Source organism: Salminus brasiliensis, chromosome 5 (assembly GCF_030463535.1).
Source record: "Salminus brasiliensis chromosome 5, fSalBra1.hap2, whole genome shotgun sequence".
Classification (NCBI taxonomy): Eukaryota; Metazoa; Chordata; class Actinopteri; order Characiformes; family Bryconidae; genus Salminus; species Salminus brasiliensis.
Genome location: NC_132882.1, coordinates 21,869,575 through 21,888,191, shown reverse-complemented (window position 1 = coordinate 21,888,191; position 18,617 = coordinate 21,869,575). Strand labels below are relative to the sequence as shown.

General features: G+C 43.0%; 1 protein-coding gene across 1 annotated transcript in view; it reads right to left on the bottom strand.

The window, feature by feature from the left end:
• Positions 1-18,617, bottom strand: part of rbms3 (RNA binding motif, single stranded interacting protein) — a 165,238-nt gene that overhangs the window by 41,343 nt on the left and 105,278 nt on the right. The window contains exons 5-6 of the mRNA XM_072679848.1: positions 10,402-10,559; positions 9,296-9,375 (exon numbers count right to left, since the gene is read on the bottom strand). Coding sequence (XP_072535949.1) covers positions 9,296-9,375; positions 10,402-10,559 — 238 coding nt within the window. The remainder of the gene's footprint in view (positions 1-9,295; positions 9,376-10,401; positions 10,560-18,617) is intronic.

Genomic DNA, 18,617 nt, shown 5'->3' with positions numbered 1-18,617 from the left:
CACTTCAGAATCACTGTGATGCTCCACTGACTGTGAAAGGGAAAATGGCATCTCTACCATTGCTACTCCAGGCTCCTTTGTATTGCCAGCATCTACACTAAGGAACTTTGACGTGCAGGCAGAAAAAGGCTTGTGGGAACCGTGTAACGCTGCAAAACCCCAGACATTTTTGAGTCACAGTCAGTGATGGTTCTGTATCTGTCTGTAACTCTGTCTGTCCAGAAATGCGTGTGTAAAGCGTATGGCTTAAAGCATGAATTACCCTTCCAGACTGCAGGGGGAACCAGGGAGAAAGAAATACCAATTCTTGTATGATACTGCTTAAACTCAGCAGTTAATGCAGTAATGTGTTTGACTGGCCCTCTGTCGCCCTCCCCTGCCTTAGATTAAAATGCATGATACTCTGGTCCAGTCTTGGTGCAGTCTTGGTACCGGATTTTCTCACTGGTTTGTGTTGTGTATGAACTGGAATGGGTACTGTAATGCATGTGAATAGGGACAACAATATTACGTAAGAGGACTTGTGCTATGTTTGGAACTGACCTCTCCATACTTCTTTAAAAACATCAGCGTAAAGCTTGAACTGTGTGTTTCAGCATGACGGGATCATGGAGCAATCACACATGCTTGAAGGCCTTCCTGTGAGCAAGGTTATGGGTGTAATGCATGTGCCTTTATGAGCCTTTTTAAAAAGCCGGATATCTTACTCACCAGCAGGGTCCCCAAAGCAGATCTGACCACAGACAGAGAAGATGCACCCTTCCTTACTCACTCCCAGCATCCACATAAACCTCTCTCTACCTCTCTCTCTTTCTCTGATCTGTCTCTCTCTCTCTCTTTCCTCTTTTACGCTCTCTCACTCAGACTGCCTCTCTCTGAAGTACTAAAACTGTGTATTTTTAGAGTCTTCCTCTTCATGCTTCTTACCATATTGGGAGTGGCAAATGAACTCCTGGGCAGTGTGTATAAACACACACACACACACACACGCTTTTGGCCAGTCAATTCTTATTCAAAACCATTCACACCACATTTTATGACCCCCTCTCCTTCAGCCAGCTTGTTGGATTACGTTTTGGAGTGTGAATGAACAATTAGACTGCTCCTGAAACGAGGGCAGAGGAAATAACCTGCAAAAATGCATATGCAGCCAGTTCCTGCTCTATTGGGTGCAGGTGTTTTCTCTGTTCTCTGAATGGGGGGTGGGGGTCTCATGGCCCATTACACTTTGCAATAAGGCCAGGGAAAATAAACTGCTTCATTAGCACATCCCTCCAACAGCCCCCCTCCACACCCTCTCAGACGTGTGAAGTGTGTGTCTTAAACACAGCCTGTCCAAACAGCAGACGTCAGTCAGCAGCCAGTGCCCAGCGCTCATTAGCGCCTCTGACTATACACACATTCAGGGACACACTCGCAGGGAAGCTGATCTCTAGTCTACAGAACCTCACCGCAGCCTTGCACACACAGAGCACACTACTATGTGAACCACTTAACACTTCTGGACATCAACATCCTAGATGTTCTTGGATAATTTAGCCACTGTTGTACCACTATTACCATGGCAACCTCGGCATGCCTGCACACTGCTCTGTTGTAGTATAATTGCTAACATGTAAATGCAGGATAGGGCTAGGGTTACTCTTTAGTAACTTCACACACAAAAAAGGGTCACAGTGGGACTGGAGCCTCCCCGGAATCTTGGGCACAAGGGAGAAACACCCTCTGGTCAGGGCGCCAGTCTATTGCAGGGTACCACACACACCTACACAATGTATCTTAACCAAGTCCCCCTAAATTTTTGTAGGAAGAAACCGGAGCCTTACAAGGCACAAGGAGAACTGACCAAACTCCACACAGACAGCAACTGGAGCGATGATTGAACTCACAACCCCAGACACAGCTCATTACATGCATTGATTGCATTGGGTCTGGAGCCTACCTAGAATCACTGGGTGTAAGGAAGGCAGGAATATCCCCTGGATGGCGCACCAGTCCATCCCAGGGTACCACACACAACCATTCACTCACACACTCTCACTCATGGCCATGTGTGTTTTTGGGAGGTGGGAGAAAATTTTAGTACCCTGTAAGAACCCATACAGACACAGGGGGAACACAGCAAATTCCTCACATGCAAAGACCGGAATCCAGTCATCCTAACCCCAAACCCAATTCCAGGTCTTTTGCTCCACAGCTGCTGCTTCAATAGGATTCTTTACCTTTTCTCTACCCTCAGACATTCCACCTGCCAATGGCCAACTTTCCATATCCTGTCCTGTGTCTTCAGCAACTGACCATTCACACCTTGGATCTGGGTCATCACATTTCCACACAACTCCTCCAGTATCTCTTCATCACCCCCAGGTTCTCTGAGAATCTTGGGCATTGTCACTCCCAATACAGCAGGTTGCAGGTCATTCCCCTTCGCTAGATTTCTTCATCATCCATTTGAACACTATTTGTTTCTAGGTATTGGTACTGCAGGCTAAGCACACCCTCTCATTATCTAATTTTTCTATCTACTGAACTGGGCTTCTATTCTTTCTACCCACCATTTGAATTATGTGCCCCTTTGTTGTTCCCAACACGTCTGACACCACTGCCATCTATCTGGACACCATATCTCCTCAGGCCTCGCTTATGCACGCTCAACATAACCACCTCACCCCCTTCAACTCTTTCAACAACTCCTTTTTCCCTGGGCTACCTCAGCCACACTCGTTGCATCCCACCAGAAAGAGAGACGCATCTTCAGACACCCCTTCAGAACATCTTTCGGTCTCTCACATTTGTCTGTGCTCAGGCGTACAGAATCTCTGCAGGCTCTGTCGTCACACTTCTGGATACTACCTGTTTTCAGGCCTCTTTTCTGAAGGCTAAGCCTGACCCCTTCATCTCATCAGCTCTTTTGGATTGAGATCTGCACTTTGCACCTTTTTGCTGTTCAACCACTCCAGTGTTGCTTTGGCCTTGTGCTTGGGATCAGAAACTGGTGAAAGGTGAGGTTTCTTCCAAGCTTTAGCATTTTTATTATTTTTTTTCTCAGCAGACTGAAGTAGTTGCTACATGTGTTTTGCACCACCCATTCGTTCTTATATTATAACAAGGAGCCCAGTCCTCACTGAAGAAAGACATGCCTATAACATCATGCAACCACCACCATACTTTACTGTTGGAATTGTTGTTTGTTGAGGACTACAAAAAACCCAGGCAAACCCCAGACGTGCTTACCAGATGTGACATATCTCCGGTAATATCTCCCCTCCCATTAAACCAATTGTATGCAGAGGTATTGATATCACTGAATGTACTAGTACTTGCGTACCTTCACTCCATCCTCAGTCACTAAACGCTGAAGCTCCTTTAGAGTGATTGTTGGCCTCAAAGTGATTGTGTTGCTTCCCTCACAAGTGTTGGTCCATGCTACATTTTTAATACCAGAAATACACACACAAAAAAACAGCCATAATAGAAACTAGAGAAATGCTGGTGCTTTGCTTTCCATTGCACAAGCATCTATACAAAGGTGTATTTTTGTGGAGAGAGAACTTTAGCTAGCGCTCTGGTAGAAAGAGCTGATCCTGTAAGAAATGTGGCGAAATCAGGGGCTAAAAGAATGAAAGTGGGTGTGTGAATGGTAAGGGGTTAAGAAATTAGATGATACTTCTAGAACCCATATTTTGCCCCAGCTGCCCTCTCTCCCAGCAAACAAATCCTCAGAGTGGAAGAGTGGAGGGTGCTTTTCTAGATTGATTTCCTGAACTCAGAGGCATTACTGAACAGAGTGGAGCACTGCTTAATGGGTCACTCCATCTCTCTCTCTCTCTCACACACACACACACACACACACACACACACACACACACACACACACACACACACACACACACACACACATACTTTCATCAGTGGGGCCCTGCTAGGAAACCACATCAGTGTGGTCTAGCTGAAAAGCCACATATGTGTGTGTGTGTGTGGGGGGGGGGGGGGCATTTAGCACATAGGGTGTGCTGGATAGAGAGGGAGAGAGAAAGATGGCGGCGCATTACTTGAAGTGAACAGAAGTGTCATAGAGCCCATGGGTGTAGGATCCGAATGAGATCCGGGTGTAGTGTCAGCAAAACCAAGAAACTCCCAAGACCTCCCCAACACAACCCAGAGGTGTGTGTGTACGCGTGAGTGTGTGTGTGTGTGCACGCAAGGGGTCAGAGCATTGCACTGTTGTAATCATTATCTCTCCCAGCATCAGCATGTTGCCTAAGTGCATGAGTAATTATGAGGACTAGGTGTGCAGTCCAATGGCTCCACTGTGGCCTGTTATAACAGCCACGTAAGCTAGAGCTAGCCAAGCGCAGAGAGAGAGAGAGAGAGAGAGAGAGAGAGAGAGAGAGAGAGTTCCTAAATGCTTCCACTTTTTAATAATAACACTCACAATTGATCATGGAATATCTAAGAGGGAAGCAATTTCACAAACTGATGTGATATCCTATTACAGAACCATGCTGGAATTCAGTGAGAATGACCCATTCAGTCACCAATGTGTGTAATGGCAGGCTGCATGGCTAGGTGCTTGAATTTATACACGTGGCAATACGACTGAATGAAAGACCTGAATTCAGTGATTAAGAGGTGTCCCAATACTTATGTCTATATAGTGTATCTGTTATTCTAAATGGTAAAGAGAGTAAAAGATGACCAGATTTCCAAAAGACAAAAAATTAATATTTTAAGAAAGATTTTTTATTTACATCAAAAAAAGGCCCAAAGGTTTGGATGCCCTGCATGGTCAGTCCTTAGTAATCTCTTTTGACAACCATCACAGTTTTTCTGGAGCAGCTAAAAGTTCTTTCAGATTTTGTTTTGGGGGATTTTACCTATTTTTTCCCGCACAAGCCTTCTAGTTGTGTAGGAAAACACACTACAAGGCAACTACAACACAACTACAACAACATTTCTTAATGTCAACGCAAGCTTAGAAAATAATGACCTGAAAGTCTTCCAATAGCCTTTTCCTGAATGTGGGGATCAATTATTTTAACTTTGTTAGGTACTTGCTTAGAAGAGACCATAGTTAGACATTAATTCCATTGATTGCTATTGATTGCTGAGACCAGGTCTAAGGAGCCTGAGTGTTAATTAAGTTTTGATTATTTAAGCTTCATCGTTTCAAAAGATGCCTGTAAACATGCCATACCCTTAAAGAGCTTATTAAGCTCTGAGATCTTGGTTAAAGAAAGCTCAAATTTCTTTGGGTGCGCCAATGTGCATGATGCCACCCCACTCTTAAAACACAAAAATAATGCACTTATGGTGCTTAAAATGTTGAAAATAACATTATATAAATACTGTTATAAATTGTTTAGAAATCTGTATTTCACTTCTTTTAGCTCTTTTGGATTGAGATCTGCACTTTGACTTGGCCACCTTTTTGCTGTTCAACCACTCCACTGTTGCTTTGGCCTTGTGCTTGGGATCAGAAACTGGTGAAAGGTGAGGTTTCTTCCAAGCTTTAGCATTTATATTATTTTTTTTCTCAGCAGGCTGAAGTAGTTGCTACATGTGTTTTGCACCACCCATTCGTTCTTCTATTTTAACAAGGAGCCCAGTCCTCACTGAGGAAAGACATGCCTATAACATCATGTAACCACCACCATACTTCACTATTGGAATTGGTGTTTGTTGAGGACTACAAAAAACCCAGGCAAACCCCAGACGTGTTTACCAGATGTGACATATCTTTCTCCGGTAATATCTCCCCTCCCATTAAACCAATTTTATGCAGAGGTCTTGATATCACTGAGTGTACTAGTACTCCATCCTCAGTCACTGAACGCTGAAGCTCCTTTAGAGTGATTGTTGGCCTCAAAGTGATTGTGTTGCTTTCCTCACAAGTGTTAAAAAAAAAAAAAAAAATCACCTTATGGCAGCCTCATACTTATCTTACCTATAAGAGTTCAGAAGGTAAGAGTCTAAAAATGATCTGTTTAAGTAGTTGAACTACTGGAATTAATGTCCAACTTAACAAGATTAAACATGCAGAATGTTTTGAAAGTATTGTTAGTTTCTATGTAAGAAAAATAATGGCTTTCTGAGGCCACACCACAGTTCTCATATTTTCCAAGAGGATATTAGGCGCTTAGTTTGATTGTTTTTTCCTCAATTTTACGGATTTAACTAAATAACAGAAAATTAAAACTGTGTACGAATATAAAATATTTAAGACTTAAGAGAACATTTAACAACAATCTTTTCTGAAGATTCTTTGTACATTTTGTTCTTAGGAAAGCTTTTGTAAATTTGTCCCCAGGTCCTAATAAAGTGTGATAGTTTTACAAAGTCTGGATCTTTTTGTTGTGAAATTACTGTTAAATATATCATCTTTGATTGGTATTATTATTATTATTATTATCTTCATCATCCTCCTCTGTGACCAGTCAAATATCTATATAAATGTCTACACCACCCTTGGGGTATGTAGTGCCTATAAAAAGCTAAGCGCGCACACACACACACACACACACACACACACAAATTGAAACATGAAGCAAGGAGTATAAAGATGTCAGGTGCTATAGCGGGTCATAAAACTGTCTATCCTAATCTAATGACCTCCAGATCCTGCAGACCCTGCAGTAGATACAGGTGCGCAACATGCAGGGAAAGCATCTCTATCAGGCGTAATTTAATAAAGTACGCCTCTCTGAGAGGAACCTTCACTTTGTGTACACTACACACACCCCGGTACGCTCTGACACAGAGGCGGAACGCAAACACAACAGATCCATCATCATCTTCTGAAGCACAGCCGCATCAGTTCCACTCGATGCCTAGCAGTCTCTCTGTTACACAGAGGCAGAGGGAAAATCAATGAGGTGCTATTTTTGAGCGTTAAACCTGGATATCAATACATGCGGCGTTTCATTTTCAAGGCTGAATCCATTACAGTGCTGGAGGAGGATGGGTTTTTATCCCGGACTTTAGGAAGGCAGCACTTCTGGGCAGGGTTATAAATCATATCTCGCGGCTCCTCTTTCTGCTCGTGCCTTTTCATTCCGGGAGCTTTATTGAAAAACTTTTTTTTTCATATTAATTTCTCCTGTAGCCAACGAGCGTTTGTGTCAACTGACAACAAGTCATTGGGCATGATAACCTAACCCAACGCCTCCTTCAAACACACACACACACACACAAAGGCTGTAAATTGAAGGTTGATGGCAGGAGGTGGGTTCAGGCAGGGAGTCTCTTAGTGAGAAAGAGAAAGGGGGGGGGGGACAAAAAGAGGGGAGAGAGAGAGAGAGAGAGAGAGAGAGAGAGAGAGGAGAGATGAAGCCATCCATCATCCACCTGCCTCTGTCTCTGACACTAGGCGTCACAGTGCACATTGCAAATCACACACAGCTACTGCCGGAGTCACAGCTTGTGCTCTCGCTCTCCATCTCTCTCTCGCACCCTCTTCCTCGCTCTGTTCTGTCACTTGCTTTCACACTACCATACTTTCTTTCCCCTTCCATTTAAAAATAAACAGATACAAGCATACCTTCCCACATCAAACGCTGCACACACACCTCCCTCTGTTCTCGACGTCTTCTGCCCTCCACCTGCAGGCAAAGCTACGCTACAACCTGCCCAAACCTCTTCTCCTCTTGCCGGCACGCAAACCCCATGACAGATGAGGGGAAAGAATGAAAGAAAAGAAAAAAAAGAGAGCCTGGGAAACCTAAACCAAGTGTGTGTGCATGTGTGTTTGACAAGTTTGACATGCACAGCCCATGGTGTTTATGTTTACACACTGGCTTCAGAAAGCTCTCTCTCTCATGGCTCACAGCAGCCCTGTGACTCTAACACTGTGACTGGACCATCATGCTGGCTGAGGAGCATGTGAACACACAGACTTCTGGCCAGTTCTGTATGGGGTCATTTTGGGCTCCAGCTCCAGCTGACCTATCCACGCTCTGCCCACACATCACAAATGTGCTCGTTTTTAGCACCTGTTTCAACACGATGTTAATACGTTTTATTGTATAGAGCATCTACATACAGTTCAAGCACAGCACTGTTTAAAGCAACACTAAAATTTTTACCTTCAAATAACAGCTTCAGGAGCCTTGTGATGCTCCATTGACTTGTAATAGGGAGAATAGTGTTCATGTTGTTGCTACTCTGGATTCGGCACGCTGCTAAGTGCAATAAGCTCAACTCTAGAGCAGCAGGCAGGAAACCGTTTGAGACAACGGTCACATTGCGTAACCCAATATTTATGTACAATGCTGTCCTGTTACTCTACCATATCAGTCCACCTGTTTATTTCACTTTCAGTGGCGATTCTGTATTTCTCACCCTTTAGAAGCGCCTCAAAGAGTGAATTACACTTCCCGGCTGTAGGGGGAGCCCAGGAGGAAAAATACCAATTTTTGCATAGCGCTGCTTTAAATGTCATTGAAATTTAGGTGAAAATAAGTTCATATAGACATATTATAGACCTTGATTTCTGTCTATGTGCTAAATTGAAAAAAATAATCAATCTTAATCCCAGGACCCCTGGTGGGTCCAAATGTCACACACTTCTATTCCTTAAGAAGAAGCCAGCTTGCTTATATTGTACTCATTGTAGTTAAGGCATAAAATTCCATCCTAGTATCAGTGGGTCTTCCGCTCACTCAGCATTGAAAAATGCATGTTAATCTGAACCATGAACCAAATGACTGTAGATAAAACCTATATTTAGAGGTTAGCAGCACTCCAATGAACAGTAACTGCATTAACATGAGCAGAAGTATGCTCTCTTTAGAGGATTATTGACCAACAGTGCCTATACATTTGCAAACTGCAACCGTAACCCTGAGTTGCCCGTTTACAATGATACACTGTAGCTAGTCGAAACTATGCAGGTTGGAAAGTCAACAGCGAATTTGCCCCCATGTTAACACTTGTGCAATAACAACAGCGTAACCTCTCTCACATAGAGAGGTTTTTTTATAGGAGGAGAATAGTTCGGAAGATGAGCTCTAATTGCAAGCCTTTGTGAGTCTAATTTTCGAGCACCCTACACAGTTACTAGATCACCCGAGAGAGAGAGAGAGAGAGAGAGAGAGAAACAGAGAGCGCGCGAGAGCGAGAGAGAGAGAGAGAGAGAGAGATTGACCTATATGCCTCTCTACTGGGACACTGGTCAATGGCATTGCCTAAGGGCTCTAAGCCACAGGTGACGTATGGCACAGCTGGGATTTGATCTCTAGACCTCTGCAGTGTTTTTACCGATGCAGCAATGTACAGTTGGAGCGGAGAGTCCTACCTGGCACTCCTGGCGGGGTTTTCAGAAACTTGCCGTTGAAATGCTGAATCACCACATCACATTTCTCAGTGGACTCCATCCTAAAAGAGAGAGAGAGAGAGGGACAGATTGAAGGGTATGTTTAACTCTTGTACACTCAGTTATGAACTTCTCAAAAGCGTTGTAACTTTGAGCGCTCTCTTTAGACTGGAGTCTAATTATTACAGACAGTGCCAAACCTGACCTTTATTCAGTAATGGATAAAAAAAAGAAGCAAAGCAAATGGGCTCATATTTACATCCAGCTGGGGAAATGATATACCAGAGAGAGAAAAAGGGAATGAGAGAATGAGAGAGAGAGAGAGAGAGAGAGAGAGAGAGAGAGAGAGAGATGTATTTAGTGTTTGTCTCTTGCTGGCTGGAGTCTTGATTTAGCCCGGCTCTCTAGTGTGTATCCTCTCTTCTGTGAGGCCCTATTCAGCCATGTTCACCCAATCATGGCTGAATGGCTAATTGGTTGGCTGGGTTACACACACACACACACACGCACGCACGCATACACACACACAGTGAGTGGTGGAGCATGAGTCTCTGCTGGGATCTCTTACACAGCCAGTGACCCTGAACACCAGCCAACCCGCCCCACACGCGCCACAGTGAGGATAGTGAGTAGAATAAAGGCGGTGGGTGGAGGAAAAGAAAAAAATAAAGAAAGGAGGACAAAAAGAATGAAGGATTGAAATAAAGAAGAATTAATAAATGAAAGAAAAGCAAACAAAGAATTGGACCCATGTACTTTGTATTTCCATCTCTACTGAAGGCCTTTTGCCCTGTTTTAGCCAATAACCATTGCAGAGATGGCCACATGCAGCACTGACCACCCCAGCTCACTGCACATCTACATCCAAACAGAGTCCAGTCCAACTCCAATCAGCCACATCAGCCACCTGCTTCCAATAATCACAGTTTATTCAGCTGGCCTTTACGAGCTGGCTGAGATGTTGGAGATGTTGGGCTTACAATTTTTATGAGAGCTGGGCATCTTGGCATGCAGATACTGGCATAAATCTGTAGGATGAGGACCAGTGACTACTTGAACTGACTACTTGAACTTGTGTCCTGGCCTACCTAGCAAAGCCGACTCCTCGGCTGACTCCGCTGGCGTCTCGCAGTATCCGTGTGGAGATGACATGGCCGAAAGGCTTCAGCATGTTCTCCAGCTCCTGCTCATCCATGGACACGGGCAGGTTGGAGATGTACAGGTTAGTGGGGTCCTGTTCCTGTTGCTGTGGAGAAACACACACGTTAGACCATCAGTCTGGATTTCAGTGAGGATACCCACAAGCCATACATTTGACCATACATTTATTTCCAGACAGCTACACTGCAGGCCAATGCTTCAAAAACAACAGTGGCCCAACAGCGACAGCTTAGTAGACCTGGGTATCGAACCCACAACACTGTTATCAATCACCTAACACTCTAGCTGCGAAGCCCCTGCATTTTCACCTTCACCTTAAAGAAACTCATTACTGTGTCCGTTTTCTGTCTACACCCATATTCAAGACAACCAATTCACAGTTTGTGTTGGACACAGATGGAAAAATCAACCCAACCGTGCAGTGATACAGTGATCACACGTGCCCGGTGGTCAGCCTTTGCTGTGGCGCCTGGGGGGCAGAGAGCTTTAAGGGCCTTGTTCAAGGGCCTAACAGTGGCAGCTTGCCGAGCCTGGGTATCAAACCCACAACCAGGTCATCAACAGCCCCGTGCTCAAACCGCAGGGCCACCACTGCCCACGGGTTTTAGGCCCGTCTCTTTACATCTTAATTATCCCCTCTGGTTCCGGGCCAAGCTCTGGGCCGAGTGTTGGACAAGGGGGGTATGAAATGCCCATGGGGAGAGGAGAGATGTGAGCTGTTGAAAATGAAACTGTGGAAATAAAGAACAAGGAGAGCTAGGGGCTTTCGCACTGGGCGATACGCTCACCCTTCAGCTGCTGGAACACATTGGTTTGGCTAGGGCCTCTAACAGTGAGACCACCAAGCTAGCTAATGGGGGGAGTAGAGAGGAGGGGAGTGGACACAAGCACTAAGAGCTTCAGGAGATGTGAGTGTGAGAGTGAGAGAGAAAACAGGGAAGGAAAAGAGGGAAGGAGAAGGAATTAGGCAAAACGACCAACCAGCAAAGTGTGCTTGGATATGTTTTATCTAGTGTTGTAATCTGTGTTTATCTAATGCAATCAAATGGAGAGGTGGAGGGATGTAGCACTTTCTAATGTTGAGGGGGAAGTGATTTGACTCCCCTCTACTAAGATTACAAATGTTAAAATGTAAATAATAAAGCAGACAATGCATTTATTAACATACCAATGGTCTAATAAAAAGAATGCTGGCCTGTTGTATGCCAAAGTGCATTCTGGCATTACTGATACTACTGCATATCTAAACTATCAACTTTAGTATTTGATGGGAACTAGAGGGCATGCAAGAAGCATCTGCTATTCTTACCATAAGCCATAAGACACATATGTTTATCAAGACTTGTGTGGGTGTGTACTTTACTTGATGTGCTGGTAAAGGAGAAAATACTGAACACACAGTGAACTAGAGCTGGGCTATATGATGATATTTTATCGTATCATAATACATTTTGTTATCGCGATAACAATATGCTTTTCTAAGCATATCAAGGATACTGTTACTGCTTAATAAACACTAATCAGCTTCAGGTTTCATAACGAACAGGGTCATTAGACTGGTTTAATTAGATGAAGTGCATCAGAACTCACTGTTCTCAGTACAGGAGAGGATCTGAATAGTAGTTTTTAAGGCTCTGTCACTACTGATGTATGTAGTCTGTGATTACATGTATTGTCATGTAAAGTCTTTAAATATTGTGATGTAATATTTTTACCATATTGCCTAGCCCTACTGTGAACCAGCACAGATCAGCAGATCTCAAAATTACTGGTTAAAAAGATGAACTGAAAAGTGAAGCACATGATACTACATAATAATCAATTCTGACCACCCTGTAACAAGCAGAATGTATTTATAGTTCAAGTGAAATCTTTCACAAACGTACTTTTATATCAGTGATGAGAGCTGATTTCATTAACTTGAACAAATTTCAATCCTTCGTAAAAAAGACATTGGGGGGGAAAAAAAAGAGAAACTGCAACAAAATCAATAGGAATGCTGGGAGGCTCCAGCAGTTATCTGACAGTATAAATGAGTCCATTTCCCTTCACACAATTACTCAAAGCAAGGGAAAATGTCTATTCATCAGCAAAATATGCTTAGAATCTAAAAACTGAACTGAACAGCCATTACTTTATCACAACCTGCCTGATGCTGTACTGGTCCCTCTCGCCAAAACAGCTCTGACCTCACAAGATGTAACCGGCATTAACTTTAACAATTTGCACTACAGTACCTTTTCTATGGACCAGGCTAGCCTTCACTCCCCATGCTCATCAGTGGGCCTTAGGGAACCCCTGACCTTGTTGCCAGTTCATCAGTTGTGCTTCCCTGGACCACTTTTGGTAGGTACTGACCACTGCATACCAGGAACACCTCACATTTTCTGACACAGTTGTCTAGCCGTCACAACAGATACCACTGCATGCCAATGGACAGCATGAAGACCTGAGCAACTACGACAAGGGTCAAATTGTAATGGCCAGACGTCTGGGTTGAAGGCCTAGCTAGCTAGCATAGCATGTGAACAAACAGTTATGGCCTTGTGCTTTTAACTACACAAAAATAGGACAAATCATCAACAGGACTGGTATAATGGCCATGCCAGCAAGCCTAGAGAAGGAGCAGGATATACGAGAGAGAGAGAGAGAGAGAGAGAGAGAGAGAGGGAGAGAGGGAGAGAGAGAGAGAGCGAGAGAGAGAGAGCGAGAGAAAACTGGGTGGGAGCAATCAAGAGCGAGACAAATATCGAGTTAGAGGGCAAGAGAAATGGAGAGATGGAGCTAACCACAGAGTGAGAGTAGGATGGAAGGGGTTAGTGAGACTGATAGCTTCCCGCTGGGAGTTAAGAGTGCTATTTGACGTGCATGTCTGCAGATAGCAGATTGCACTGTATTGCAGGCAAAAGGTTCACATGCATCCCAGCCCTGCAGGGGACAATTACCCCTTTATTAAGCGAATGTGATTAAAAGAGCAACAGCAGTGCTTTTAATGCCATGTAAAATGGCACAGTGCTCTTCACAGGCCAACTGTTCCCTCCACCCACTCCCCCCATTTATTAGGCCGTAATATGCCGCACCTCTCTAATAATGGTATTTGAGTCAGTGCCTTACCGAAAGAAAAACCCAGAATCTAATATATTTGTCACTCTATTCAAATCTCAGACCTGGAGAAGAGTGACAGGTTGGAGGATCGTGCCAGTTATGAGGAAAGGAAATACGTTCTGAATGTCAATATAAAGAAGAGCAAAGAATTCCTAAAGAACTGACTTTGCCAGAAGTATGAATGATTTATGAATCTGAAATGAAAACACCGCCTCTTCCCCTCAAGGCCCCTGAACAAGATTTGAAGAAGGTTTGAGTTATGCCGGAGTCTTAAAAAAAAAAAAAAAAAAAAAAAAAGGCCTTCCGAGGATGAGAGCTTCTTACGTTACTCCAAAACGGTCTGCTGTGATCATGCTTTGGTTTAGCGTATCTTATGTTCCTATTCTGAAGCTGTAAGTGAACATAATGCATGTAGGTTACGATTATAGCCTGCAGACAGCCCATTCTTATTGCTCCTGCTCTCTGAGCTCTGGCTATTATGTGCTTCATACTGGAATATAAACTGCGACTTCAATCTCAAAATGAAAGAGTGAACTCCTAACTTCTCCAATTCTCAGACGCCACCTTCGGCATCAATAACCTCTGCTCTACAGAAGTCCACAGTAATCACACTCATGCTGTATGTATGTGGGCCTACAAGTTATTCTAGAAGTACAGTTCAGGATTTTTGTCTTCTGACGCATTGTATAGGGGACATACGTGAGTGTGGTCATGTGTTTCTCTCTCTCTCTCACACACACACACACACACACACACACACACACACACACACACACACACACACACACACACAGCAAAGAGCCAGAGAGCATGTTGGTATAGAACTGATTAAAACCAAACGTGCACACATATGAATCACTGGTTAACTGACAACATATAGAAGAGCGGCAGAAAATGTGGTAATAGTAGTAGTAGCAGCAACAGCTGCAGTAGTTGGTGGTAGTGGTAACAGCAGTGGACGTTGTAGCAGTAGTAGATGGTAGTAGTAACAGTTGTGGTAGTTGTAGCAGTGGAAGTAGTTGGTGGCAGTAGTAACAGCAGTAGGAGTGGTAGTAGTTGGTGGTAGTAGTAGAAGTGGTAGTTGTAGGTGTAATAGTTGGTGGTATTAGTAACAGCAGTGGTAGTTGGTGGTAGTTGTAGGCGTTAGTAGTAGCAGTAGTAGAGGCAGTTGTAGGTGGTAGTAGTAACAGCAGTGGTAGTTGTAGGTGTAGTAGTTGGTGGTAGTAGTACTAGTTATAGGTGTTAGTAGTAGCGGTAGTTGTAGCTGCAGTAGTTGGAGGTAGTAACTGCAGTGGTAGTGGTAGTAGGTGTAGTAGTTGGTGGTAGTAACAGCAGTGGTAGTAGTAGCAGCAGTAGTGGTAGTTGTAGGTGTAGTAGTTGGTGGTAGTAGTACTAGTTATAGGTGTTAGTAGTAGCGGTAGTTGTAGCTGCAGTAGTTGGAGGTAGTAACTGCAGTGGTAGTGGTAGTAGGTGTAGTAGTTGGTGGTAGTAACAGCAGTGGTAGTAGTAGCAGCAGTAGTGGTAGTTGTAGGTGTAGTAGTTGGTGGTAGTAGTATTAACAGTAGAGCATAGTGACGTAATGAAAATTATATACAAGATTTCATAAAAACCACTCAAGTTGTTTAAACTGATTAAACTAACTAAAACAATGACGCTGCTATCCGTGTACTAACAGCCCTTTTACAGTGCATGCGTGCACAAGTTTTAAGTCACACGTGGCGATATAATCTAAAACACAAGACACGGCTACTATATCGTTCCATATGTACTTTCTTTTGCAAAAGACGTTCATATCTGAATATATAGAGCAGGAAAAGGCACAAAAGTAACAGGTAAACTGTAACAGTTTTATGGACGGAAACAGACCGAAGCAAAACACACTTCTGATCCTTATATCCTCATAGCAACAATATCTGTGAATATTGCAAGTAAATACATTTGGAAAAGTTCACTGTTGTATCTACAGATTCTTCTGTAATATAATATAGATGTGATTATATCAAAGGTTGGAATTTGATTCAGCCTCTTTTCACTAATATTTATTATACATCAGATACTGTTCGTTACTGTACTGTGACGGTTTACTCTTTAATCTACTACCAGCCAAGTCGGTTATAGTAAACCCCACCTTTGGGGTCAGTTGTAATGTTTGCATATCCATCACTCACTGATTATACGTGGAGGTTGCTGGGTACAAAGGTTACATTTTCATTTATAGAGATTTTTCGATTTTTGGCATGAAAATATGAATTTGGCTTAAACTACTATTATACGCAATCTAGCAAAAAAGCAAAAAGCGTCAGCTTGTGCCCCGCTCTCCCCCACACATAGCACAGCAAATATAGTGAAGACGTGGTACAAAAGCTACAGAGAAAAAATGTTAATGCAATCATTACCACACGCCCTGACAGTTCATAAAACAGAATGCCAAAGTGAGCGCATATTTAAAAATTACAGCTGACTCTGGTGTCACAGAACGTTAAGACCCAGTTCTGTCCTTGTCTCAGTCACTGTCTTGGTGTGTGTGTGTGTGAGTGTGAGGAGTTTTCAGTGAGCATATGTGAATGTCATTAGACCAGGGACATTAGCTGGCCCTCCGTCTGCCCTGACCAGTCTGACCGCTCCAATTTTAAACTCCATTAAGCAGTCCCTATTCTGTGTAGCACTTCTTCCACTAGTAAACGGGCCTACTTGCACTGATGCTGCATGTCCTTGAGACAGTTGTAATGCTAGTAAGAAAGGGAATCGCTGTCCAAATAACCTATTAATACTTTATGAATAGTTAACAACTGTGTTATAAATACTTAATACCCTCTAAACCCCTCCGCCCCCTCTGGAATTGCATTATAAAGCCAGCACGGAGGTGAAACCAAGGTCAGAACCTTCCATGCTGTATAATGTGTGTTCTAGGGTTCTGGGTCTCAACATGGGGTAAGATCATTTAAGGCCCATGTTAAATTTAAGCCAATATATCGGAGATCATCCCATAAAGACTCCAAATCACAGATACCACAGTGTCATACGCTTAAACAGCGTGATTATAGGAGTGAACCTGCATGTGCAGTAAGTCTAAAAAGCAAAAGCCAAGCACAGCCTCTAGGGCTTCGTTCAAACAGCAGGTAAAGCGGCCCAGATATGTGCCTTCTATTGTAGAATGAACAGACACATTACACCAAATATTTATGAGGTCTGTTACCTCGCTATCCCGCCACTGAAAACCTCCCTCACTGCTGCGGTCCATTTGCCCTTCTCCGCAGTGAGTGTCGAGCTGGACTGATGTTAAAAGCACATGAATTCTGATCTGGCTGTTCAGTCTCGCACTGCCGCGTATCGGATATTTATCAAACGTCAATAGCAGATGTGAAAGTGGCCCAAATCAGACTGTTACATGGTAACACATCTGTTTCACATCTGAACGTAGCCTCAAGTTCAAACTACAGATAAATGTCACCCACAGCTGACCGTTTCCTCATTAATTAAAATGTGTTATTTACATGATAGTGTACATGATACATGCAAATTCATGCAAATTCACCAACAACTTTCCACAACAGTCCAACGTAACTTCAGGGTGAGGAAACCTAATGATTAACAAAATGTCTGTTACTATGGTGAGTGTCAGGAAGTTCTTTACTGCAGGTGGTTACTGTGGCGCAACAGAGAACACCACTACCGGCCAGTAATCGACTGGGGTTCGATTACTTGACTATGCTACAGCAATAAGAGACCTTGGGGAAGACTCCTCACAGTATGTTGGTCCACCTCTTTAATAAGAGCAACTTTGTAAGTGTAATGTAAATGCAGGTGAACAAAAGAAACAGAGCTAAATTTCTCTCTGAGAAATCTCTCAAAATTTCTCATCTTTCACAATTAAATGAAGCACAGAAACTCACCATTTTTACTCTTTTCTGTACACTTAGTTTAACACTGTCATTTTATTGCCTGCTGTTTGTCCTTCAGTAGTCCATTACTCCAGAGGAAAGAAAGAGGACCACTGTGTGTGCTGGATGAGTATACTCTAGGTCAAAAAGATCATGTGAATGACAAATCTGAACCCAATCGAATTTGCACAGTAATTGGGATTTTGGCCATTTTAACTTAGCCTAGTGTATTCCTAGTCTGAAAAGACATTCACCTGATGTCTTTTATGCTACATGCACACACTATCTCTCTCTCTCTCTCTCTCTCTCCAACCATTTACCCCAGATAAAATGGGAAGCATTTTTTTGCACAAAGCATTTGCACTAATAACCTCACTACCTCACTGGACTCAATATGTATTACACATTGCATAATTTGCACACTACGCCCAATTATTTATTATTCTCTGTCTGTACTGTATTGTGTTGCACTTGTGTTCTGTATGTACTGTCTATGTTGCACCATGGTCCTGGAGGAACGTTGTTTCGTTTCACTGTGTACTCTGTATGTAGTTGAAATGACAATAAAACCCACTTGACTTGACTAACTGGCCAAGCAGCTGATCTAACAGCTAATGTCTTCCTTTTAATGCACTCATCTTACAAATGTAGCTGTACCGCCTTAATAAGTTAAAAAGCCGTCAGATATTTGCAATTATTCTCTCACCTTTATTAGCTTATTAGCGCTAATGTCCTCTGAACTGATGGAAGTTCCTTAATGTTGATTATCGGCCTAATCCCTGGACCTTTTATAATGAATTCAGCCACACGGTTTAGGTCAAATATGCTAATAAATTAAACAGTAAAATTACTTTTAGTAGGGGTTTGATGAACTATTCTGTTTCACAGGTTCTGTTTTTAACCTACTTCTTTAAAATGACTATCTGAAGAGTCTTTAATATTAATTATGACCCAGTTTGACCTCCATCTCCTTCATGATTTGGCTACCAGATACTTACTGAAATGTTGCAGTCAAACCACTTCAATTTTATAAAAGTGAATAGCAGAATATTTGTTCTGAGAACTATAAGCTAAAAATACCATCAGCAGAATCCATACGTGTGTTCACTAGCTGCTCCTGTCTTTTGGTTTTAAAGCAGCATTATGTAGCATTTTTA